The sequence below is a fragment of the Peromyscus eremicus genome, chromosome 10, assembly GCF_949786415.1.
Source record: "Peromyscus eremicus chromosome 10, PerEre_H2_v1, whole genome shotgun sequence".
Lineage (NCBI taxonomy): Eukaryota > Metazoa > Chordata > Mammalia > Rodentia > Cricetidae > Peromyscus > Peromyscus eremicus.
The window spans coordinates 29,227,854-29,251,674 of NC_081426.1; the positions used below are offsets into that span (position 1 = coordinate 29,227,854).

At 52.6% G+C, this 23,821-nt stretch overlaps 2 protein-coding genes across 2 annotated transcripts in view; both read left to right on the top strand.

Annotated features, from left to right (window-relative positions):
- The window catches only part of Htt (huntingtin), a 140,664-nt gene extending 133,122 nt beyond the window's left edge, over nt 1-7,542 (top strand). The window contains exons 61-67 of the mRNA XM_059275738.1: nt 273-463; nt 2,014-2,128; nt 2,242-2,455; nt 2,850-2,955; nt 3,826-3,988; nt 4,170-4,330; nt 6,771-7,542. Of these exons, the coding sequence (XP_059131721.1) occupies nt 273-463; nt 2,014-2,128; nt 2,242-2,455; nt 2,850-2,955; nt 3,826-3,988; nt 4,170-4,330; nt 6,771-6,984 (1,164 nt within the window). The 3' untranslated portion in view covers nt 6,985-7,542. The remainder of the gene's footprint in view (nt 1-272; nt 464-2,013; nt 2,129-2,241; nt 2,456-2,849; nt 2,956-3,825; nt 3,989-4,169; nt 4,331-6,770) is intronic.
- A 7,363-nt stretch (nt 7,543-14,905) lies between these two features.
- Msantd1 (Myb/SANT DNA binding domain containing 1) lies at nt 14,906-21,409 on the top strand. Its single transcript, XM_059275029.1, has 3 exons — nt 14,906-15,347; nt 19,096-19,371; nt 21,112-21,409. The coding sequence occupies exons 1-3, from the start codon at nt 15,028-15,030 to the stop codon at nt 21,350-21,352; spliced, it is 837 nt and encodes a 278-aa protein (XP_059131012.1). The 5' UTR covers nt 14,906-15,027; the 3' UTR covers nt 21,353-21,409.
- Nucleotides 21,410-23,821: the final 2,412 nt, after the last annotated feature.

Sequence of the window (23,821 nt, forward strand, 5' to 3'; positions counted from 1 at the left end):
AGCACCCTCTGCCCATCACGTACTACAACTCCAAAAGGAGAGGCAAGTGTGAGCACAAATCACATTTTCTACGTAAGGTAAATCCGCTCTCAAATTCAGGTTTTTAGATTGGGTCAGCACTTACACCAACCTATCCTGCATGGATTTGAGCCCCTGTGTGGACTCTGCTGTGTGCTGGACTACAGCCAGGCCCTTTCAGCTTGAGGGAAACAGGCCATTGGCAGTCAGCCATCGGTCTGTCTCCAGCAACTCCTGTCTGTGCTTGTATACAGGACAAAACTGTGGCAGAACCCGTCAGCCGCCTACTGGAGAGCACACTCAGGAGCAGCCACCTCCCCAGCCAGATTGGAGCCCTGCATGGCATCCTCTACGTGTTGGAGTGTGACCTCCTGGATGACACTGCAAAGCAGCTCATTCCAGTTGTTAGTGACTATCTGCTGTCCAACCTCAGAGGAATAGCTCAGTGAGTGGGGATGGCTGGGTGGGCTGCCGGCTTTGGAGTGGTCTTCACAGCAACAAAACCAAACCAAAGAGTCCTGTTTGACTTTCAAAGTATATGCTAGAACTGGTATGGTAGCACATGCTTATAATCCCAGCATTTGAGAGAGGTTGAGGCAGGAAAATCAGCATAAGCTTGAAACCAGCCATGGCTACAGATGAGATCCTGTTTCAAAAGCGATAACACAGTGTGTGCCAGGTCCTGGTAGGTGACAGGCAGGGAACCCAGGAGGGTAACCTTTTTTCAGGGCACAAGTATATGTCAGAAGCTTTCTTGGATTTCTCTAGCAAGAAGAAAAGTCCTTCCTCGGCATCACTCTCCTATGGCACCTAGCACAGTGATGTGGACAGCAATCTTGTCTTCTCCACCAGACTTAGCCTCCTCTTTAGTTTCTGATCGGCCCCATGTTTCCTGTGAGGCCCTTTATTCCTGCTCTGATTCTACCTCCCCCTAAAGATGCCTCATATGCTGGTCCTTTTAAAAACAAGTTGAGCCCATCACAGCTCAGTTTTAGAAGCAGAGGAAGGTGCTGTGACCTGATGGAGCACACCTGGATGCTCAGAGTTTGGGACATGAGTTAGGGGTGAGATGGGACTTGGAGGAAAAGCCAGCTGTTCTGTGACAGGATTGTTGATTGAGAAATGGAGAGTAAAGTTAAATGAAAGGTTTGGAGATGGTGAGGTCTTAGTCTGACAGACACAGCTGCTGTGAGGAGGCAGCATTCTGACAGGTGAGCAGAAGTACATTTGAGGGGCCCAACAGGCAGCGGCAAGTTGAGTTGGGACAGAGATAGCGGCTTGTAGGAAGGCAATTTCTTCCCTGTAATCCTTGCTGAATAGTAGCTTCCATGTGTGCAAGGTAAGCAAACAGCCACCCATTGTCCTGAGATTCCAGATCCTGGCCTGGAGCAGATTTGGCAGGTTTCGTGAAAGCACAATCTGCTGAGGAATGAAGAGGGCATAGGGGACTGGGGCGGGTGTGAGGAGCTTACTCAGTGCTTTGGGCAAAGTGTCCCATGTAACATACAGAAGCGGTAGCCTGTTCCTAGGAGTGACAGTGTCATTTGAACACATCTGAAAGGGTAGAAGGGTGTGTGGCTCCTTTGTTTATGGTGGCATTGGTCTAACTCATATGCTAGCCAGGTTCCTACTGTTGCCACTGGCAACGGGTACCAACTGGAGATTCCATGAGGTAGAGTGTTACAAGTTGGCACATGCCACATGTGGAGCAGACAGACACCCTGAGGAAGCATCTTGAACATGAAGAATCTGCAGGAAGAGCGAAGTGGCCTATGAAGAGGTACAGCATTGGGATGGCGTGCCAAGCTGAGACCAAGTAGCTCTGGAAACAGTGTAGTCACTAGGCCAACCAGGTGAAAAGGCCTGGAGAAGCTGGCATGGCCCAGGGCTCTATACTCGATAGATGTGGATGGATATGCTTTAAAACTGTCCCCACTGCAGACAGCCAGGGGCTGCTGTATGTGACTGGGTATGATTACTGTCTCCCATTCTCAGCTGCGTGAACATTCACAGCCAGCAGCACGTGCTGGTGATGTGCGCCACTGCATTCTATCTGATGGAAAACTACCCTCTGGATGTGGGACCAGAATTTTCAGCATCTGTGATACAGGTGAGAGGGCTCTGGATGGGCTCTGTTGGACACAGGCAGGTTTCCTTGTGGACTGAACCAGTGGGTCATTGTGCTTTTGAGGAGGATAAGAACAAGCCTTTCTCCTTGTCTAGATGTGTGGAGTGATGCTGTCTGGAAGCGAGGAGTCCACCCCCTCCATCATTTACCACTGTGCCCTCCGGGGCCTGGAGCGTCTCCTACTGTCTGAGCAGCTCTCTCGGTTAGATACAGAGTCTTTGGTCAAGCTAAGCGTGGACAGAGTGAATGTACAAAGCCCACACCGGGCCATGGCAGCCCTAGGCCTGATGCTCACCTGCATGTACACAGGTGAGCAAGTTGTAAGGGTCATAGACTCACCCAGTGCTACTGTGCCTGGCCTAGCTTCTAGGAAGTGAAGCAGGAACATACTCAGGGACACAAGCTAGACCTCATGGTGTGGCAGCCTTAGTGTGGCCCTAAACCAGTCCTGTCACCTTTCCAGAAATTCTAGGGCCCAAGGCAGCTCACATGATACCACCATGTGTAGGTATCAGAGCTGCCTCTGACCAATGCATCCCTAAGAGTTGTAAGAAAGTTGAGCTGGGTCCTACCTTGCTGGGGACTAATCACCTGCTTTTGAAGGATCTCTGCCTATCTGGTTAAGACCTATATGAGCCACTGACTGCTGATTTCAAGACTCTTGGGTTTCAATCCTATAGCCTTCTGAGTGTTTCTGTTTCAGGAAAAGAAAAGGCCAGTCCGGGCAGAGCCTCTGACCCCAGCCCTGCTACTCCTGACAGCGAGTCTGTGATCGTTGCTATGGAGCGGGTATCTGTTCTCTTTGATAGGTAAGAAATGTAGCACAACCCCACCTCTAACCTCAGTAGTCATTGACTATCCTAGAGCCAAAGCCAGAGCAGTTGCCTCTGTGTTTATTTGTTTATCCTCTTAAACTTTAAAATGCATCTTGTGGCCATTTCTCCAATGCACGTATATTCACAGAGCACCAGTTGTAGCCAGACTCAGGGATAGCTGGGCCCATGCCCACTACAGCCACGCCACTGCCCTCATGAATCCCTCATGAGTCCACTGCTAAGGAAATAAACACTCGTGGGAGTGTGCCCAAGTGCTGTGGTAGGGCTCCGGCCACATCCACAGGAAGGCACCCTTGGTTGGGCAGAGACACTGCCAAGTGTCGGAGTCACTTGTGTGCTTCTCAGCTGAATACCACAGTTGTGTGTGCATTAGTGGGGTAGTTATAGGTCAGATCTCTTTCAGGATGTGGCTAAGGGCAAGTGTTGAATGTTGAGAAGAATCAACAGGAACATAGATAGGGGTCCTTGTTTGATAGAAAGAAAAACTCCTGGTTGACAGTAGTGCTATGACATTAGGACATGTAGCAGTAAAAAGTTCTTAGAGCATTTTGCTGTGGAAAGTCTCTTCTGTAATGTCACCACCCCACCCCATTCCTGCTATTCTTTACAGGGGCCTTCCTGCAACCCTGCATTATTCTTCTCATTGTGGCAAAGATCACCCTGTGCTCAGATCAGTCAGGGCAGCAAAAGAAATGCCTGGGTATCACCTTTGGCTTTTAAAGCTCATATCCTAATTGTGGTCTGAGCCCCACTTGGAGCATCCCTGTGGATCAAGGGCATCTGTGGGCAGGACTGAGAGACCAGGAACCAGGGTGAAACTCATATCAGCTCCCCTCCTTACAGGATCCGCAAGGGGTTTCCCTGTGAAGCCAGGGTTGTGGCAAGGATCCTGCCTCAGTTCCTCGACGACTTCTTCCCACCTCAAGATGTCATGAACAAAGTCATTGGAGAGTTTCTGTCCAACCAGCAGCCATACCCACAGTTCATGGCCACTGTAGTATACAAGGTGAGGGTGTCCATGTGTGGGACAAGACAGCAAGGGGACAAAGGTGGAGCCAATCCCACACTTCTGGTAGGCCTGTCATCGGGGCTAGATTGAGCCTGTGAGATGGGTGGCAGCTGTGGCCCCGGTTCCCCAACCCCCACCCCACAGCCTGACCCTGTGCTCAGGACTCTCTCCTCCCCAGGTTTTTCAGACTCTGCACAGTGCTGGGCAGTCATCCATGGTTAGGGACTGGGTCATGCTGTCCCTGTCCAACTTCACACAAAGAACTCCAGTAGCCATGGCCATGTGGAGCCTCTCCTGCTTCCTTGTCAGCGCATCTACCAGCCCGTGGGTGTCAGCGATGTATCCTTCTGTGGGTCTTTGACCATATTTCAGTCTCCACCAGCCCTTCCTTATTCTCTTAGCATCGGGTTTCATTGAGTGTTTTGAAACTGAACTCTACAGAACCCCACAGGTAGCAAGGTGATGCTTACCCTTCCCCAAATATTGGTGCAGTGAGGACGAGCCTCCAGCAGCTCAGGGTCTGAGGGGAAGACTACAGAGTTGTCGGACTATCAGTTGGCTTGACTTTTCTATCTGAGGGACTTTTCTATCTTAATTCTCTAGGCCAACAAGGGGGCTAAACTTAACTCTCTGAGGCCAGGAAAAACACACTCTTAGGGTCTTTCTCTGTTCTCTCTCTTATCTCTTTTCTTTATTTTTCCTTTACAGCTTATATATCCCAACAAAATGTTTTGGGCTATATAAAAGTTACAATGTAGTTACACTCTATTTTTCAAGTGAATGATTATAATGAATACAGTTTAAAAAAAAACAAAAACGGTTTCCCATTAAACAAATCATCCCGAGAAACCATACATTCACATCTAAGTAACATGTTATAGATTAACAGAGTGTGAGCAAGCAGGGCATTATTCTCGGCCAGTTCTTTTGCTGGCAGGCTGCATTTTGTGGTTTCAAAGAAAGGATCAATCACTTTATTACTTATCTCAAAAAGTAATCTTATAAGGAATCTTGAAAGAATTACAAACCTAGACTTTTATATATGAAAAACAATCAGTCATCTCTACTCAGGGTGCATACCCACTCATCAGCATTTTTTTTATATCAGGAACCTGAGCGTAAAAATGGGCACCAGGAATTAATCATCTTTGATCATCAACCAATCCTAGCAAGAAAGACACGTCAGCTAATAATAATTGGGCTGCTTTGTTCTTGTTCCCTGACCTTAACGAGTCTCTTGCTCAGGTTTGTGCCTTTCTAAAACTTGAGATTGTTTCCTTGGGTTTTTCACCTCAAAGCTATTCACAAAGACATCTCAGTCTAACCTTAAGTCATTTCCAAAGCTTTGTTTCAGCTATGATGCACTCTGAAACCTGTGAACACATCTCTCAACATTAAGATTAAGAGTTTGAGCTAGCTGGGCTTCTGGGACTCAATTGTTTTTCTTAATCATTAACCTAAGCCAGTCTATATGGCTCCTCAACAGAAACTCATGTGTTCTAGCTGTGTGACACTTCCTTGTTTTATTTTTTCTCCTCTGCAGCCTCTGCTTTATCAGAGGCAGGGGGACAACATTTTATCCTACCTTTACCTATGTTAACTTTTCCACTAAACTAACCTCTATCATAATCCCTTGCTATGTTTATTAAAAACCCTCAATCATCAAAATTCTATTTAAACTGACACTATTATTGTATAAAATCATTGCTTCCATTAAACAGTACAGCTTAGGAGGAAATCACCTTCATAATATTCCACAGGTAAAAGTGCCTAATAGAACAGGATATTTCCAAGACTACATTAAGGGCTGTGGGGATCTCCCCATGCCCCTTCACACCATGCCGGATACCAGAGAAAAAAAAGGACACAGCAGGAGCGAGAGACATTCTGGGGTGAGGCTCTCAGGGCCTTGCTTATCTGAGATTCATCCATTGGAGCTTTGCTTCCTGGTGGGCCACCTGCTGCTCCTCTAACAGGGTCCCCAGCACCTAAAGGTATACAACTTGGACAGGGACACAAGACAGAAGGTGTAGCCATTTGCCAGTGGGGGCTGCCCAGTGGTGGGTTTGTGGTCAGAGGGCCACTGCTGAAGGCTAGGAGGGGAGCACGGGGAGGCAGGGCAGCTCAGGCCAGCCGCTGGCCCTGCGGCTGCCTGCCGTGTCCTGTGGCATGCTCTATCCCCCTGAGCTTTTCTCGGGGCTGCTTCTCATTAGCTCTCATCTTTACGCCGTGGTCACCCTCCTGGGGAAAGTCATAAATAAAGCTGTAGTTCCCGCCCCAACACTGCTGCCAGGAGTTCCTCTTTGGGCATCCTCCCCCTCAGTAAACCACGAGAGCTACTGAGCAGCAAAGTTGTCTTGGTGGTGACAACGCAGCCTCATCCCCAGTGCTGGGAAAGCCTTGAGGCAGGGTGCTAGCTCTGCCCTCCCTGCACTGGAGCAGTGTGCGCAGGAACACCAGCCACTAGCACTGTGGGGAGCCCAGCGCAGGTAAGTGCTGCAGCACAGAGCACTGGGAAGCAGCACCTTCCCTCCGCACTGCCAGCAGGCTGGCCTCCCACTCTCTGGGCCTCTCTACCTTCCCACCCCTGCCCTCCTGGGCAGATAGACTGCAGCTGGGAGAGGGTTGCAAGCAGCAGCTGCTACTGATATGCCTAGGCTGCCCTCTGTTCTGGTTGCCCTCGATCCTCCCTTGGCCTGTTGCTGGACATAGGAAGGGATCATCTTGGGGAGTCTGTCTTCCTACCCTTGCTCTTGTTCCCCCTTAACTCTTCTGCCAGCCTTCCACACGTCATCAGCAGGATGGGCAAACTGGAGCAGGTGGATGTGAACCTTTTCTGCCTGGTTGCCACAGACTTCTACAGACACCAGATAGAGGAGGAATTCGACCGCAGGGCTTTCCAGTCTGTGTTTGAGGTGGTGGCGGCACCAGGAAGTCCATACCACCGGCTGCTCGCTTGTTTGCGAAATGTCCACAAGGTCACCACCTGCTGAGTAGTACCTGTGGTAGAGAGGCTGAGAGGAGGCGGCTGCTGGGGCCAGAGCCTCCAGGAGCCTGTGCCAAGCTTCTGCTGGGCTGCCTTGGTCATGCAGGCTTCCACTTGTGTCAAGTGGACAGCCAGGCAATGGCAGGAGTGCTTTGCATTGTGGGCTATGCAGGGAACATGCACTGTGTTGGGGTTGAGCCTGAGTCCTGGGTCCTGACCTCGCTGCGGCTGGTGGCAGTGCTAGGTTGACCAGGCATTTGTCTTTTTCCTCGTGTTCCCCTGGCCATGGTCGCCAGGTTGCAGCTGCCCTGGTGTGTGGAGCGGAAGTTCTAGCTCTTGCCAGATGGTTCTGAGCCCACCTGTCCCACTGGGCTGGAGAGCTCCCACCTGAATTTCCCCAGCAGGGTGTACCTGCCACACCAGTGTCCGGACACAAAGTGAGTGGTGTGTGGGGGCTGGGAACTGGGCTGCCAGATGTCCAGTGTCGGTTTCCCTTTCTCTGTTTTCTTCTCAGGAGTTAAAATTGAATTCTATCAGTAAAGAGATTCATTTTAATGTAACTTTTTATGCCCGTGTAAAGTGTGTGACTTGCAAGGCCTGTGCTGCATGTGATATAGTTTGTGGAAGTGGGTGGGCCTTCTGGCCACTGCTCCTTATCCTGTAGCTACTCAGTCTAGTCAGGCAGGGCCCTGTGCAGCCCAACACCTAATGGCACTTGCACCTCACACATCTCCCTTTTCTTATGCATCACGTTTACCCAGCACAGAGAGAGGTGTTCTGTTAACTGCCCTGAGAATCCTACCTGTGGCCCAGCTGAGGGGCCAAGGAGAGCTGCTTTCCACTGTTGTGGTTGTACAAGGCTTGCCTTGATGCAGCACCTCCTCCTCAGGCATGACTGTCAAGCTGTCTACTCAACAGTGACAATGCAGTCTCCTAGTCCCTCAGCCTAGCCAGAAACAGCCTCTGTTGCACCCAAAGAGGTTACCCCAATAACCTCATCTCTGGTCCCAGCTGACCTGGGCTGTAGCTTGTCCGGGAACCGACTAGCCATCGTGGATGCTGTCCCTTTGTATCTTCTGCATGGCGGGGACCTGAGGAGTGCTGGTCTGATAACCCCAAAGGTGTCTCTGAGCTGTGATTTGTTGGTTTGTCTCTGTTTCTCTTGGTCAAGGGAAAGCTTGGTATCCTAGCAACTGTTAAGAATGGACCCACCCCACCCCCCTTTTTTTTTGCCCCTTCCCATCTTGCCTTCTGTCAGCCCGGGAGAGTGTAGACCTATGCATATCAGAGCCCAGGGAGGGTTCAGCCTGACAAGATGAGGACTGGAGGGGAGGTTGAGTATCAGGTCAGCCTGTGGCCTGGGGACAGCCTCCCACACTTGTCAGAGCAGCCTCTTCTTCCCAAGGCCCAGGCCCAGAGTAGCCAGGCCATGTTAATGAAAATGAGCCCTGGACATGGGCAGCCCTCATTTCCTGGCTTGGTTTGGGAGCTCTGTTTGGCTACATGACAGGGTAGGTTCTCTGCTGCTCAGCTAAGTCATGTCCGTGTAGCGTAGGGAAAGAGGTCACTTGGAGCTGTCTTGAGGCTACACAGGAGGAAAGAGCTTGTAGCCTGTCAGATTAATTAACTGTGCGTCAGTCCACGGAGTGCTGCCCTGAGACCTTGGGCTCCCTCTGTCTTCCCATCATGACACTTGAAAGGCAGCTGCCGTGCAAGGCTCCTCCTATCCACAGGGCATGGGGAGCCTCACGCCTGATCTGGTTCTTTTTCTGTCTGCCCTGGCAGAGGCCACCCCAGACCATCCTGGTGTCATGGAAGCATGAATAGTGGATGTGGATCAGATCTTTCAAGAGGGAAGCTACTGAATTTTAATGAAAGAAAAGTCACCAGTGCCCCTTTGCTGACTTAGGGCTCCCACTTCTTACCCTAGACTTTCCCACTAGAAGTGCTTGGGGGCCACGTGGAAGTTCAGATTGCTGCTGCCACACCCCAGGTTGGCCCAACAGCTCTGAGATGGTCATGTTGTAGGCCTGATTACTGCTTACGGTAGACGTTTATAAGAAAAAATGAACGTAAAATCTGGAGCCATTCCCCTGGGGATTCATATCAGTGAGTTCAACACGGAGTTCAGTTGGTCTCTTGTTCACAGTATGATCAGAAACAGTTCTTAATATGAGGCTAGAACAGTCTCTGCCACAAAGCTGTTCTCTTCTGATGGGCGCCACAGCCTAGAGATGCACCCAGGCACAGGCAGGCATGCATTTGTGTGTATGTATACCCAGAGTTGTATTTGTGTACACACACATGCACACACTTCTCAAGACATATGTAAGATGCCTGACCATTCTTCCTGAAAGCTGCCCTTTTTGGACCTACCACATACAGTCAGCTCTGTGACTCTAGCATCTGAGAATGGGACTCAATTTAAAATTAAAAAAAAAAAAAAAAAAAAGGCCGTAGCTCATTAAAGTCCCACTGGAGATATTGCCCCACCTGACTGACTGCAGGAGGGACCAAGACTTTTTATCAAATTCCTCAAAATTTATGGACTTCCAAACTTTATTTTTAAATGTTATTTTGATTGTAGGATTTTGGGGGCAAGAGGTGGGATGTTGTTTTCCTGCTGGTACTGTCAGGAAAGATTTTAATGAAACCAGGGTAGAACTCTTTGGCAATGCACTTCAGCATGTTTCTTCTCCAAAATGTGCCTCCTTCCTACTGCTGGCCCCCGTGACATGTAGGTGACTTTGCAGCTGCCAAGTGCCCTTTATTACTCTCTCATTTTTGTCTGCACATGTACCCTTCAAGAGGGAAGAGTTAGAGTGGACCCACCTCCAGCGCTATGGAATGTAGTGCCAGAGAAGGCACTAACCCTGATAGGCCCCTCCCCTGACAGGAAGCACCTTGTGAGTGAGGCACCTCTGCTTTCGGCCCGTGGGGTGGATCTTACACAGCAATAGCATGGCTCACAGCCTCCCTCTGTGGGGCTGCAGATGTAGTCTCTTCTTGCTGCCTGTGAGCCTCCTTCCCCACACAGTCTCACCTGGGTTTACACCCTCCTTCCATCAACACTGAGCATTAAGGTCATAGCTGCTGCCAGGGCAGGCAGGAAGCTGTCTTCTGGGGCTTGGTATATGGGAGCAGAAGGCACTAAGAGCTGCTGAGACTGGGTCTGGAGCTCAGGATTATCACAGGTTGGAAGAGAACTGTTCCTCCATAGGTCTGGAGCTTCCAGGAAAGAAGAACCCACACTGAGCAGTGTGACGACTAAAGATGATCTGAAGGTTCAGGGTGACACCTCTGTGTGTTTGTCACGCTTTAGTGCCATCAAAGGAGCTGCTTCCCTCAGTGTTTCTGGAAACACCCTCTGCCACAAGTTGGGTGTAAGGTGATGGTGGCAGAGACCTATCTGCAGAGGTTTGGCTGCGTTCTAGGGGCTCCTGTGTGTCACGGGCTCCACTGGGAAGGAGGGCTGTGATGGGTGTGCCCCGGAGCCCAGCCCAGACCTGGCTGTCCACTTCCAAGAGGAAGGACTGACGTGAAATGTATATTTAAAAGTTTTAAATTGCAGATATTGTACATTTGAATTAAAGAAGCAATTAAACTACCCATTGTTACTGTCTGAGGCTTGCTTTACTTCTAAGAATCTCCTTTCTAGCATTTGAAGAAAGCATCCTGCTCATTTCCAGTGGGCAAGTATACCACTCAGCATGCTGCCTTGACACTGTAAAGGTCGGGCAACACTAGATATGGAATGAGCCTAGGTGCCTGGAGTTGGGACCAGGCCTCGGGGTATTCACAAAGCCTGCTGAGGTGGTCTTCGTGTCTGGGAGATACAGTGTGCCAAATTCTGATCGTTATTGGCATTTTAAGCCATTGTGCACGGTCCTAGATACTATTTCAGCTTCCACGCATTGCTCCAGGGTACTAGAGGGGTAGTAAGGCTCCATCCTCACGTAGGACACACAGTTTGGCTTTGGAGTCTGTATAGTCTCCAACCCTTCTTCCTTTCTGGTCGTACTCCTGGTCCAGGTGGAACCCCTCCACCCCCTCAACATAACTGGTCTTCCCACCTTTGTCCTAGGCTGGCTGCTGTGTCTGCAATGCCTACTGTATCCTGTGTAGCTTGCAAATCCTTTTGCCTTGTCTAAAGCGTCCATCTTGCCAGGTCCCTTTCCTTGTGTCTGGGCTGAGCCTGAAGTGCAGGCATTTAATTTGCCAGCCTGCAGGGAAAGGGGCTGTTTGTTAAACACTTTCTGAAGGCCCGTCAGGTTCCAGTTGAGAGGCAGTTGTCTACTTGGTCCCTCAGCCCACCAGACACTGAAGTCAATGGCAGGATCACTCTCGGAGCCTTAGTAACTCAAGCATTTGATGGTGTGGGTGTTGCTTCAACTCCCTGAGTGTCTCAGCAGCCCTCTGAGACTATGGTGACCTTGCCCTTAATTGAGTTTTGGTCACCAGAGAAATGAAGCACCCTTCCCTCCCGGTGGATAGCCAGGCATTTGCCACAACAGGCATAGGAGGTATTTTCAGAAAGGATGAGGTAAGCCTCCCTGGGATGTCTGCAGCATGTTACTTCTAGCCACCACAGCAGAGCACCCCTCCTCACCAGAGCAAGTCTTGCCCTCCCCCTTTGCCTGGGGAATATAGGAGCACAAAACTTGAGGTCCCCCCCCTCTGCCCTTCATTGTGGTTGGTGTTTGTTTACAACTTTCCCAAAAACATTCTGAAGGAGTTTCTTGAAGAAGGAGCCTAATGCTGTGTTGGATGAGGAAGCCAGGGTGAGTATGTGTGCCATGGAGTAGGTTCCAGGTTCTCTGGAGCTACACTGGGGCTTCCTAGGGCGTGGGCCTTTCCTCCATAGGAGGTTATATAGCTCAACCAAATCTGGAAGACCCACTTGGGCAGCCCAGGGAAGGCTCATGGACAGACGTTGACCCAACCAACATTGGAGAATCCTAGACCTTCCTGGAATCTACACACATCCTTGGCTCTGAAGCCTGAGTCTCAGCTCCCTAAGTATCTTCCTCCATGTCGTGGTCCTGGAGGGGATGCCTGCTTCACTTTAAGCTGGGAGTGGGCCTTTGGGGTATGGTTGGAGAGGGGAGGGCTGTCCACAAAGACTGAGTCAAATCTGGGCTCTTCAGTGCTACATAATGGCAATGTTCAGTATTTCAATCTAGGTACCTAGCTAGGCTTCTATCCCAGGAATTGCTGGCACAGGCCAGTTCTAAGGTCGGAACCCCTCTTACTACCCACCACTGAGATAGGCCACATGTCACTTGGTTCCCAGAGCAGTCCAGGCTCCTTAGTGCCCCAAGACTTCCCAGACCAGGCCCTACGACCTCTTAGTCAAGGCTGCACTCGGGCACTGCCACATACATGTCCACATGTTTCATATACTTCCAGGCCTTTGTCACATCTTCAACCCCTACATTCTTCCCACCAGTACAGGCTGTTCACAGCCCCTTGCTTTGAAAAGTGTCCTGGCATCCCACCATAGCTGCCCACTTTCTGCTCTGGCCTCTATGTATAGGCTGACCTTGGCTGCCATCACCCTAGTTGAGCCTTCTTTCCTACAGCCTGAACAGTTCCCATAAATACAAGTTCCAGGTTAGCCCCAGACTCGTTATTTCGAGGAGAAACAGACCCAGAGAGCCTCAGTAGGTCTCACCAGCTCACAGCAGGCCAGTCTTGACCCCATTGTGCCTGGCCTCTAAGGGACACTTGCTAAAGCTGACCTGCCCCCTTTCCCTTCAGGTGCTACTGGGGGCCTAGTCCTCAGCCTTCTGCCTTCTCATCCCGTGACAACTGAGGGTCCTAGCAGGCCATGCAGCTGTGCCAAGGTATGGAACTCTGTAGCCATATGACTGTAGGACCCTGAGTAATGGCAGTAAAATCCATTAGCCAACAGCTAGCTCCTGGCCAGGCTTTGAACTCTCCAGAGGCTCTAAGGAGGATTGTGGGAGGGGCTAGGAGATGGAAGATGGGGACCCTATCACCTCCCCGTATCCCTAAAGAATTATGGCTCTTTGGCCAGCATTTTGCCAGCTCCTGTTATTCTAGTACAGGGATGAAGAAACTGAGGCTGGGGTCCATTGCTAAGGTCACGCAGAGTCAGAGCTAGATTCAAAATCTAGCATCTTGAAACTGGGCGTGGTGGCACACATTTTTAATCCCAGTACTCAGGAGGCAGAGACAGGTAAATTCAAGGCCAGCCTGATATATAGCATCTTGAGCCCCAGTTCATGCTTGCCTGTCTTTCCCTGTTTGCTAGAGGTGCTGTCTGTGAAAAGGCAATAGGGCAGGTACCTAGTTGCTCCACCCCACAAGGATTGATCTCTTGAGCCTAAAGAACGGGGGCTTCCTGGAGGAGGCACTTTCTAGGTACTCTATACTGCTGGGAGCTCTGAGAACCAGACCCAGTTCCTACACTCAGCACTAGGGGGCAGCAGTGAACCAGCTGGCCAGTAGTGTGTGTGACAGGACCAATATCTGACTCTTGACAGTGAGAGTACAGTGAGTCCGGACCTTCTGAGGACCCCTTTAGGAGAAACAGAACAATGATGGGTATCGGCAAGCACACCTAGGGGTGTCTGTAAAGCTCCGCAGTAGGAAGGAGTCCTTAGGTGACCCCAGAGTCTAGAGAAGAAGGAGTTCAGCCAGTACGCCGTAGCTTTAGCAAGGCCGGACACTGACCCGAACCTATGAAGTGACACAGCAAGACTTCCAGGGGCTGCCTCTCTTTCCCTTCCACTTTAAATTCTGGACTGGAGCTCAGGTCACTCCCCCACCACCCGACCAAGTCCTAACCGTGCTCCTTACAATGGACACAGGAAGCCCAGAAACAGTTTTCTCCCAGCTGAGCTCTTCCTGCCTTTGATCTGTCAGGGAGCAGACTGATAGACTCTCTTCCTCTGCTGACCAGAGAGTTTGAGCCTAGTTGCTTAGGAACCAGGCTAGACCCTGCATCTACCACAAGCTTGTGCAGCTGAGGGCCTTAGGTTCCATGGAGTCACATTCGGTTCCCACCTCCCAGATGTTAGATGTTGATGCCCTGTGATGGCCTTCCCTCTGCCGACTCCACATCTTCCACTCCTGCTTTCCTGCTGGTTCCTTGGCCTGAGGTCCCTGCCTAGCACCGTGGTCTTATTAATCCCCCACCTTGATAATTTTTGCCTGTCTCCCCCCAACATTGCTGTATTTCTTGGGGACTAGCCCCAGGCTGTGCCCTGCCTCAGGCCGTTGAAGTTGCCCTCTGGCCGCTGCCAGTTTCCCCTGCTGGGCCTCCTCAGCTCAGCTCAGTCAGCCTCTTCCCTCAGTGCTATGCTCCTGCTTCCACCCGTGGTGAAGGTCAGTGTCTGTGCCCTTGTGACCTGCATGGCTCAGCCAGGCCTAGTTATGACTAGCCTGCCTTCCCAACACCCCCACAACCTGAGACCCAGGGCGTTTGGTGAGTGGAGCAAGAGTAGCAAAGAGTCAATGATGATGAGGCAGGGCCTCATGAGGCCCAACCTCAGTAAAGCTTGACAGGCCTCAGAGAGAGAGAGTGACCTCTTAGCAAGGACCCCACCACACCAACAGTCATCAATGTAGCATTGGAGCCTCCATCTCCCTTGTGACCCTGCACCTTGGGTCTCAGCACACTGATGGGCCTCCTCGGACTCTGGCCTCTATGAACCAGGTAGGGCTGAGGTGGGGACTGCCTGGGTCCCCCATGCAGAAGCCTTTCAGGCACAGCTGAAGCAAGTCTCCTCTGAGGCCTAGAGGGCCAGCAGGGTGGGAGGAGGGCTGGGAGCCACAGTGGGTTTGGGCACAGCCTCTCACTGCAATATTGATGGCCCGTCAGTGCAGCCCTGATTCCTGTGCTTTCAGTTAAAAGGTTTCTGTTGTTGTAGCTTATGCAGTTGCTCTGTTGCTATGGGAACATGACATCAAAATGACGTTTCCCGTTTAAAAGCTTTTAACTAAATTCCTGCCTGTCAGATGTAGGCCCCATTTTGAGCGTGAAGCTGCCTCGAGCGAGCGAGTGAACGAGTGCCTCTCGCCCATGGTGCGCTGGCCAGGCCTGAGGCCCTGCCTGAGTGCCGTCCTTAACCCTGCAGGTGCCTCCAGCATGGCAGCAGCCGAAGTGCCCGGCTACCTTGTGTCTCCTCAGACAGAGAAACATCGGCGGGCCCGCAACTGGACAGACGCGGAGATGCGTGGCCTCATGCTGGTCTGGGAGGAGTTCTTCGATGAACTCAAGCAGACCAAGCGCAATGCCAAGGTGTACGAGAAGATGGCCAGCAAGCTCTTCGAGATGACTGGGGAGCGCCGGCTAGGCGAGGAGATCAAGATCAAAATCACCAACATGACCTTTCAGTACAGGTGGGCACGCAGGACGGTTCTGGGAGGGTCCAGCCAGGCTGCTCTGCTCTTGGCCACTCTGTGGTCTGAGGCAGGGAGGGTGTGCGTGTGGCCTGGGATGGATGGTCCACCTGTAGGTTAGAGCCCCACTGGGCAAGATGGCCTTCTAAAACCATTTACGTAGCTTCCCATTGGGAAGATGGGGAAACTGAGGCCCAGAAGCCAAAAACTGGTCCTGAACTCTCTCAAGTAGCAAGGCTGGGAATGTCCTCCACTCAACTTCCTGGGACCAGGACTGGAGCTGCAGCATCATGAGGATGGTTCTAAGGTTGGCATTAGACCTGCCTCCTGCCTGCCGGGATGCCTCAGAGGTGTGTGTCACACGGGCAGCAAGCAGCAGGCCTCGCTTCCTGTACTGGGGCTCCAGGGTCCCAGTTGGTCTAGCTTCTGCCTGCCTGTCACAGCCCCTAAGCTGGGCAGGGTATGGGCGTTCCTTGTTTCATGACAGGAAACTGAAGATGTGGTGGAAAGGAGGCGTGGCTCCCAGGCCTGGCTCATCTTGATGTCCTGGGACTTTGAGCGCTAAGTGAGACCCCACCGTGCGCCTAGGGCCAGCCTCAGGGTTGGTGAGAGGGGTGTTTGGGGGCTGCCCAGACAGCACGAAACTCTGCCCTGGGGACTCCCCATCCGGGTCTCTGACTCGGCTGCGTCTCAGTTTGACTGTCCTAGCATGCAGCTGAAGGAGAGCCTGGAGGTAACTGACGCTAAGGCCTGGAACATCTCTGGCATCCAGGAGGGAACCGCAGCGGTGGGCCTGACTGATCTGGAAAGAGCCAAAGGCGGGGCGGGGATCATGGATGGGGCGCAGATTGTGGACTTTGGAGGCATTGAGAAAGTAGTGGGTGGGACGAAGGTCATGGTATAAAGTTGCTTACTTCTTTTTTTTTTTTTTTTTTTTTTTTGGTTTTTCGAGACAGAGTTTCTCTGTGTAGCTTGGCGCCTTTCCTGGAACTCACTCTGTAGCCCAGGCTGGCCTCGAACTCACAGAGATCCGCCTGGCTCTGCCTCCCGAGTGCTGGGATTAAAGGCGTGCGCCACCACCGCCCCATGGTATAAAGTTAAGGTCATGTGCATGAGGCTCTTAGGAGGGGGAGGTGTAGGAGTTGGAGACTATTGAAAGAGGACAGTTATTAAGAGTTCTTCCCCCAAAGACGACTAGACAGGCTGGGCCTAGGAGCCTGTCCAGATGGGAGGTGCTATCCCAGGGGCCTCACAAACATACTAGTAGTTGATCTGGTGAGTTGGGCATATGAGGAAGCTGGTGCAGACCTTGCCATGCAGGCGTATCTGTGAGGTGCTCAGCCAGACTCCATGGAAGAGGGGTACCCTCATGGGTGAAGAGATGCCTCAAGAAAGAGAAGGGAACCCTGCCTGGCCCATGAACCCTATGCCCTGGGAGACACGGAGGCCCCACAAGACCTTGGACAGACCATGAAGCCCAGAAGCTTCATTTCTAACTGCTGATTTGACTTCTAAGGGCCGTGGAAGAAGTGGAAGTGTCTCCAGCCTGGCCTGTCCATGGCTCATTTCTGACCCCCAGTGCTGACCCCAGCAGAGCCTGCAAGCCAAGACCCACAGCTCGAACAGCTGCTTAGGCCTCCTGGCATCAGTCATTTAGTGTAACTGATTGATATTCAATGTAAGCCTGTCTCATGAAGAGAGAGCTGAGAGGCCAGGCTAGTGCCCACCTGAGCAGACATGAACACATGAAGAGGACGGCAGCCATGGCCTGGCTTACTCACCCCCATACCTAGTCCAGTTCGGGGTGAAGAAGGAGTTTCTGGGGAGCTGGAGAGCGCTACTGGCTGTTTTCCTTAGCCTCCCTCTCTTTGACTGGGTGGCGCATAGAGTCTAACTGGGTTATTCATTATTTATCCTGAAAGCCTCCCTTGGAGTCCTAGGGGAGGGATTCTGTCTCCACTCCTAGAGGTGGTTGTGAGCCAAGGAGACCCGGGAGATGAGGATGCCTGGGAGCAACAAACAGCCACTGTAGTCTAGAGTAGGAGGCGTAGCCCTTCAGTTTATGAAGCACATGCAGGCCGTGGCTCCTCAGAGCGGCCAGTTCTTTATCCATCCGTTCCTGACCCCTCACAGAAGAGTCTTGTCTTACTTTTTTCCAGGAGCTGTTTATGTATTAAGGTTTGAGCTTAAAGGAAATCTGAACAGGTAGCTTAGCTAGGTTTCATGGGACGTGATTTGTTGGAGTACCACATGAAGCCCCCTCCCTAGAGACAGGCTTTCCCCAAGGAGTGGAGTTTAGTGGAGCAGAGAAAACTAGAGAGGGAGTTCTCTGGAGAGGAGGAGCCTGGGTAGAAGGTGATGTGGCGCCAGTGGTAAGAAACTTCCCTTTCCCTGGGCCCCCAGGTGGCTTGATGGTCCCCTGCTGTTCATCCAGAGCACTCTGTGCCCTGTCCTGTGTGACCTGTCTCTGCTCTCTCTAATGCTGTCACACCATGTGGTGGAGCCCCCCAGGCCCTTGATGCTGTTCCCCAAAGCCAGCCTCTGCTGTGGCTGACCACAGCCTATCCTGAGAAGCAACCCCTTGTCATTGGCTGTGCCTGTGTTGGGGGCTCATTCAGCCAGCTCTCTATCTTCAGGGACCAGTGAGACTAGGGTCAGCCCTAGTAGAGAACCCCATATGGGCCCAAGGTGGCCCTGAGGGCTGTAATGTTCCTGCCTACCCTGTCTGTAGCCTCTTTCTATGCAGACCAGAACTATCCAGCTAGCCTGTGTCCTGTCTCCACAGTCCTCCCTTCCCAGGGGGTAGCTGAGGACAGGGATGTGACAGTCCTCTCAGTGAGACAGGACTCGTCCATGGGAGAAGATAGGGCAGAGGGTCTTGAGGGCACTGGCCACAGCGATCAGACCTTCGGCTTTGACACCAGTAGAGGGGATGTTAAGCGGTGTGAGAGAGCACTGGCCACCCAGCCCCACAGTCTCTGGGCGGGCTGTGGGTTTGAGAGCTAGCTCAGGCGTGGGTGGTAGAAGCATTTCAGTGGTACGGCCTAACATACCTTCCTGGTAGGTTCAGCTGAGGACGATATTGGAGCCTGGCCTCCTGTTTACCAGACATTATTTTTATAAAACCTTCCCTTTAGCTCTGTGGAGGGCTTACTTTTTCATCCCCATTTTACCAATGTAAAACATGAAGGATCAGAGAGGTTAACGAACCTGTCCAAGATCACACTGTGTGTGCAAGACACAGGCTCAGAGCTGTGAGTATTGTTTTCCTGTGGCCTGCTGTTCCCTCTCCCGGCGGCAGCTTTGGTAGAATACAACCGCCGCATGGCAATTTCTTCTGTGCCGGGATCTCATACACAGTCTCATCGCCGCAGGTTAATTTATATAAAAAGCAACTCAGTTCATTGCAGTGAGTTTAGAATCCACAGAAGAGCAGAGACTACAGGAACCAGCCTCAAGCTCCGAGCACCTATGGGTGCCCTTGCTCATGCTTGGGTTTCCATTCTGACACCCAAAGGCAGTGCAGGTCCCAGTGCCTCTCTCCCTTCTGTCCAGTGTCACGGGGGCCCTAGAGCCTGGCTGATTTGGCCAAGGAAGCCAGTGCTGGCTGAAAGTGGCTCCCGCCTATGTCAGCATGACTCTCCCTGGGGACCTACACCCTGCGCGTGCCTGCCGCTCTGCCCAGGGCCCAGGCAGGACGGGCTGCACCTGCTGTGTCTTACCTTGGCTCTTGTGTCTCTCGTTTCAGGAAATTAAAATGCATGACAGATAGCGAGTCCGTCCCGCCGGACTGGCCCTATTACCTAGCCATTGATAGGATTCTGGCCAAGGTCCCTGAGTCCTGTGAGGGCAAACTGCCGGATGGCCAGCAGCCGGGGCCCTCCACGTCCCAGACCGAGGCGTCCATGTCACCGTCCGCTAAGTCCACCCCTCTGTACTTACCGTATACCCAGTGCTCCTATGAAGGCCGCTTCGAGGACGATCGCTCCGACAGCTCCTCCAGCTTACTGTCCCTTAAGTTCAGGTAGTGTGTGTTTGCTCTTCCTCTCCTGACCCAGCACCGCCTAATGGGGCCAAGGCTCCAGTGCTTGGAGCTAGGGGCTGGCGGTGGCTCAGTGGCATGCTGTGGTGTCCTCTGCCCTGACTGGTTGCACGGGTGCTAGCTGTGTGCCTTGTCCAGGGCCAGGTCAGCCTCAGGGCAGCAAGAGTTCTAGTGCCAGTGGACAGGTGGGGCTTGTCCAAGGCTCCATCACCTCTTACCTGCGTGGAAAGTTCTTTGACCTCTCTGACCTCTGTCTCCCACCATAAAATGGGGATAAATCCGTACTCCTCAAGGAGAAAAGATACAGGGCCAGGCACCAAGCATGCCCTCCCTGCCTGCCAAGCCCCAGCATGGGCCCCACCTCAGTAACAGGTCCTCTTAACATGGAGATATAGGTCTGCACCTCCTGAGCAGTGAGTGGGCCATGTGTTATCTGTCTTCCCCGTCGCCACACTCCAGGCCTATATTAGCCACACGCCTGTGCCTGCAAGATACTCATAGAGCCTCTGAGAGTTGGGGGGGGGGGGCAAGGAGGAGACACCCTGTGGTGTTGGGCTGTGGAGTCCAGAGCAGACACTTCTGAGGAGGAGATATTTAGGATGGGTCTGCAAGGTAAAAGAGGAATCAGGCAGTTAAAGAAACTAGGAAATGTGACTGAGTTATGGGCCTTCAAGCCTGTCTCACAGCAGGTAGGGTAGGGAAGGTGTCTCCATGGCGGTCTCTGAACCTAATGTCCCTAGGGTGGGAAACATCTGCTAAATTCACCCAGAAAGCCCTTCCCCAGAGGGAATTTCTCACTGAAGGGCCCAGACAAAATCTGTCTTTACTAGAGCCAGGCCGAACGAGCAGAGAAGCCTGAGATTTATGGCCAATTGTTCCCATGGCTTACCAAGCCCAATTCCCAGGCACAGCTGCCTGGGGCTTTATCCCCAAGACTGGCTGATCACCCACTCTGCTCAGAACACAGAGCACAGGCCAGGCACTGGCAGCTACCAGAACAGGCCTTGGGGTCTATTAGGCATTGACAACTCCCTGTTGTCCAGCAAGGGCTTTTAGACTATCAGACAGCAGCCCTGGGGCATCTCCTGGGGAGGAACCCAAATGGTCGGTCAGTCTGTCTGTCTGTCCGTCTGTCCATCTGTCTGGCGCTCTCGCTCTCTCTCTCTCTCTCTCTCTCTCTCTCTCTCTCTCTCTCTCTCACACACACACACACACACACACACACACACACACACACACACACTCCACCCCACCACTGGCATACTTGGAAACCAGGCTCAGGGTGGGCCTTCATTCTGAACCCATTTCTTCATCTGTCACAGGCCAGTGGGGGCTACAGATTTCACTTACCTTAAGAGTACCAAGTACCACAGCACCTTCCAGCCTTGCTGCTCCCTGGAGTGGGCTCTTCACCCTGGAGTAGCCTCCTCCAGCTCGGTGGGACTGGGCTGTGGTCAGGGCTGTGTGCCCACAAGGTCCACACTCTGGGATGTGGATGGTCTTGGAGATGCCTGCCTGCTCCTCCCACCAGCCAGCACTGGCCGTCACCTGCTGCTCTCTCCGCTGAGTGAGCTCCAAGCCCTCCTCACCCCTGTGAGCTGCGACCTGAGGCAGATGGGGCTCCTGGGGCCTCATTGCCCTAGTTTGTCCAGTGGGGTGTTTGGGAAGGTCTGAAGGCCCCCCTGTCCCAGGCCCTGTAACCAGCTCATGTCTCCCCCACAGGTCAGAGGAACGTCCTGTGAAGAAACGCAAGGTGCGGAGCTGTCACCTACAGAAAAAGAAGCTGCGGCTGCTGGAGGCCATGCTGGAAGAACAGCGCCGGCTGAGCCGTGCCATGGAGGAGACGTGCCGAGAGGTGCGCCGTGTGCTGGACCAGCAGAACATCCTGCAGGTTCAGAGTCTGCAGCTTCAGGAGCGCATGATGAGCCTGCTGGAGAAGATCATCGCCAAGTCCAACGTCTAGGCCATGGCCAGGATGCCAGGTGCCGCATAGTCCCATCTGGAGGCTCAGGGCCCCGCCCACCCAAGTTCAGGGCCCCGCCCACCCAGGCTCAGGGCCCCTCCCACCCAGGCTCAGAGCCCCGCCCATCCAGGCTCAGGGCCCTGCCCACCCAGGCTCAGGGCCCCACCCAGGCTCAGAGCCCCGCCCATCCAGGCAGGGTTCCAGAAAGGGGACAGGTTTCAACCTGGCCTCTGTGCTTCTCTGAAGGGCTTTCCAGGACTCCAGTGGCCCTGGGAGACCTTGGAACCCCCATGTCCAGCATTAATGCCAGGGACTCCAGGGCAACTCCTAGTGAGAAGATCCCAGAATCTACTACTCTCCAGTAAAGTCACTACCATGATACTTGAAACGGCTTTTGATATTAAACATACTTTCCATTGTTGCCTGGAAGCTGACTTCGCTCTCTCTGGTGTGAAGGGGAAAGGGAAGTGCTGGCTGGGACAATTCTCCTCTGCAGACAAAAGCAAATGCCATAGGTCAGGGGCAGGCTGTAGGGATCTTTCCTCCACAGGCTCTGTAGCATCTGCCCTCATTACCCAGTTATCACCATACCAACCCAACCCGGTCACCCCTGAGTCATCAGTGTGGAGCTTCACACTAGCCCAGGATCCGTGCCGACTCAACCTGCTCATGCTCTCTGAAGGCCTGTTGATCTGGGTCCTGGGAGCCGTGGCATGCTCAGTGAGGCGCAGGTCTTGGCTTTATGGAGCTTTACTTCGGTCCGCAGAGAAATAGTAGCCAATGATGGTGAGTGCTGAAGGGAAAGATTGGGCCTGTGACAGAAGGAACCAGATTCAGGTAGAGCTAGGAAGAGCACCCCCCCACAGGGAACAGCAAACACGGGGGGGGGGGGGGGGGGAGGGAGGGGGGGGACGGGACGGGACGGGACTGTCGCCAGCAGCTAGGTCACCCAGAGCCGTGTACTTCTGGAAGAAGTTTGTGTTTTCTCCAAGTTTGTGGGGAGTGTTTGAGCCTGGCGTCTGAGAAGGCATACAATGGTCATCTTGCCACTGTCGTTTTACAATATGAAAGACTCTTCCCAGGACCCCCTCGGCTGAATAGCCATAGAAGCTTTGACCAGGCCTTGGCTTTTTCACTGAGGCCACAGAGGAGACTGGAAGCAAACCTGTCTGATTCACCCCTTGGAATGAGGCCAATTACAGCCCCAGGGGATTCGGGGAGTTGGGTCAGGTGCTTCTGTGTTTCAGTTTGCCCTGAGACTTAGAGTGTACCTCTGAGGTCAGGAGTGATAGCAAGGCTTCACCGGGCAGCTGTCAATCATCCTGATGTGAGGGTGCCAGCTATGCTGACTCTTCAGTAATAGCCAGGCATGAGAGAGAGGCTGTGAAGCTGTGTCACTAGGTGGTGTAGTGAGCTACCCCAGGCTACCTCTGGAGGGGCTGCATGTGCTGTACAGCTGAGGCAGAGTAGCAGGCATGATATACCTTGACCTGAGGTCCTCTGAGCTCTCAGTCCCTCTGCCCCACATAGGTCTCCTGAGTCCCTGTCCTGTGGACTCTGCATTTTGCTGGCAGCCACAGTCAGTGGGAAACGTTCCCATCGTGGTACAGGTGGAGTACTTGTCCATGTCTGTGGTGTAAATTAAGCAACGTGCCAGCTGTCCATGTGATGTCCCTGGATCCCTAACATGGAAGAGATCAATGGGTACCAGTGCAGGTAACTGCAGCTCCCTCCTGAAAAACAGTTGGATGGCTCCAGGAAGACAGAGAACTCAGGGGCATGTGGTACGTGAGAGCCAAGTTAAGGAGCCTGGCCTCCTTCTGCCTCCCAGAATTCATCTGCAGCCTTGGGAGCTGGGGACCCCACCGTGGACACTCAGTGATCTGCTGACAGGCACCTGCCTGTCCTCATTGGTGGGTCACTGAGGCTGGGCTGCCATGAAGCTGCTGAGCCTCAAAAAAGAGGGGGTGGGGATTTCCACCCTTCCAGAAGGAACAGTAGTGCTGCCCGAGGCTGCTGGAGGTGAGCACCGGCCACCTGTGTCTCGGAGCTCCACAGGAGAGGACAGAATGCGGGTCAGGATGTGGCCAGTGTCTTCATGTTTAGACCCCCCCGTGTTCCAGAACCGAGGCAATGGTATACACCGCAGTTTCAGTATCATGTCAGTTGACATCTTTGCACTCTGCATTTGAAAGCAGCCACTGTCCGAACAGGCTGGGGCTTGTTTGTTCGTCCCCCTCAAGGCTAGGTGGGGCTCATCTGTTGAGCACCTGGGGTTGACCAAGCCTTCCACAGTGTGCCTGCCCATGAGGACTTTCTGGTTTCTTCTTTAGCTACTGGCTATTTGGGGGAGTAAAATAACTCTATTAGTAAACGCTAAAATATCTGATCTGGTTCAGTAAAACATGAACACAGGAGCCAGGCAAGTGCTTTTGCCATTGCTACCTGATTCTCTGCCATCTAGAACAC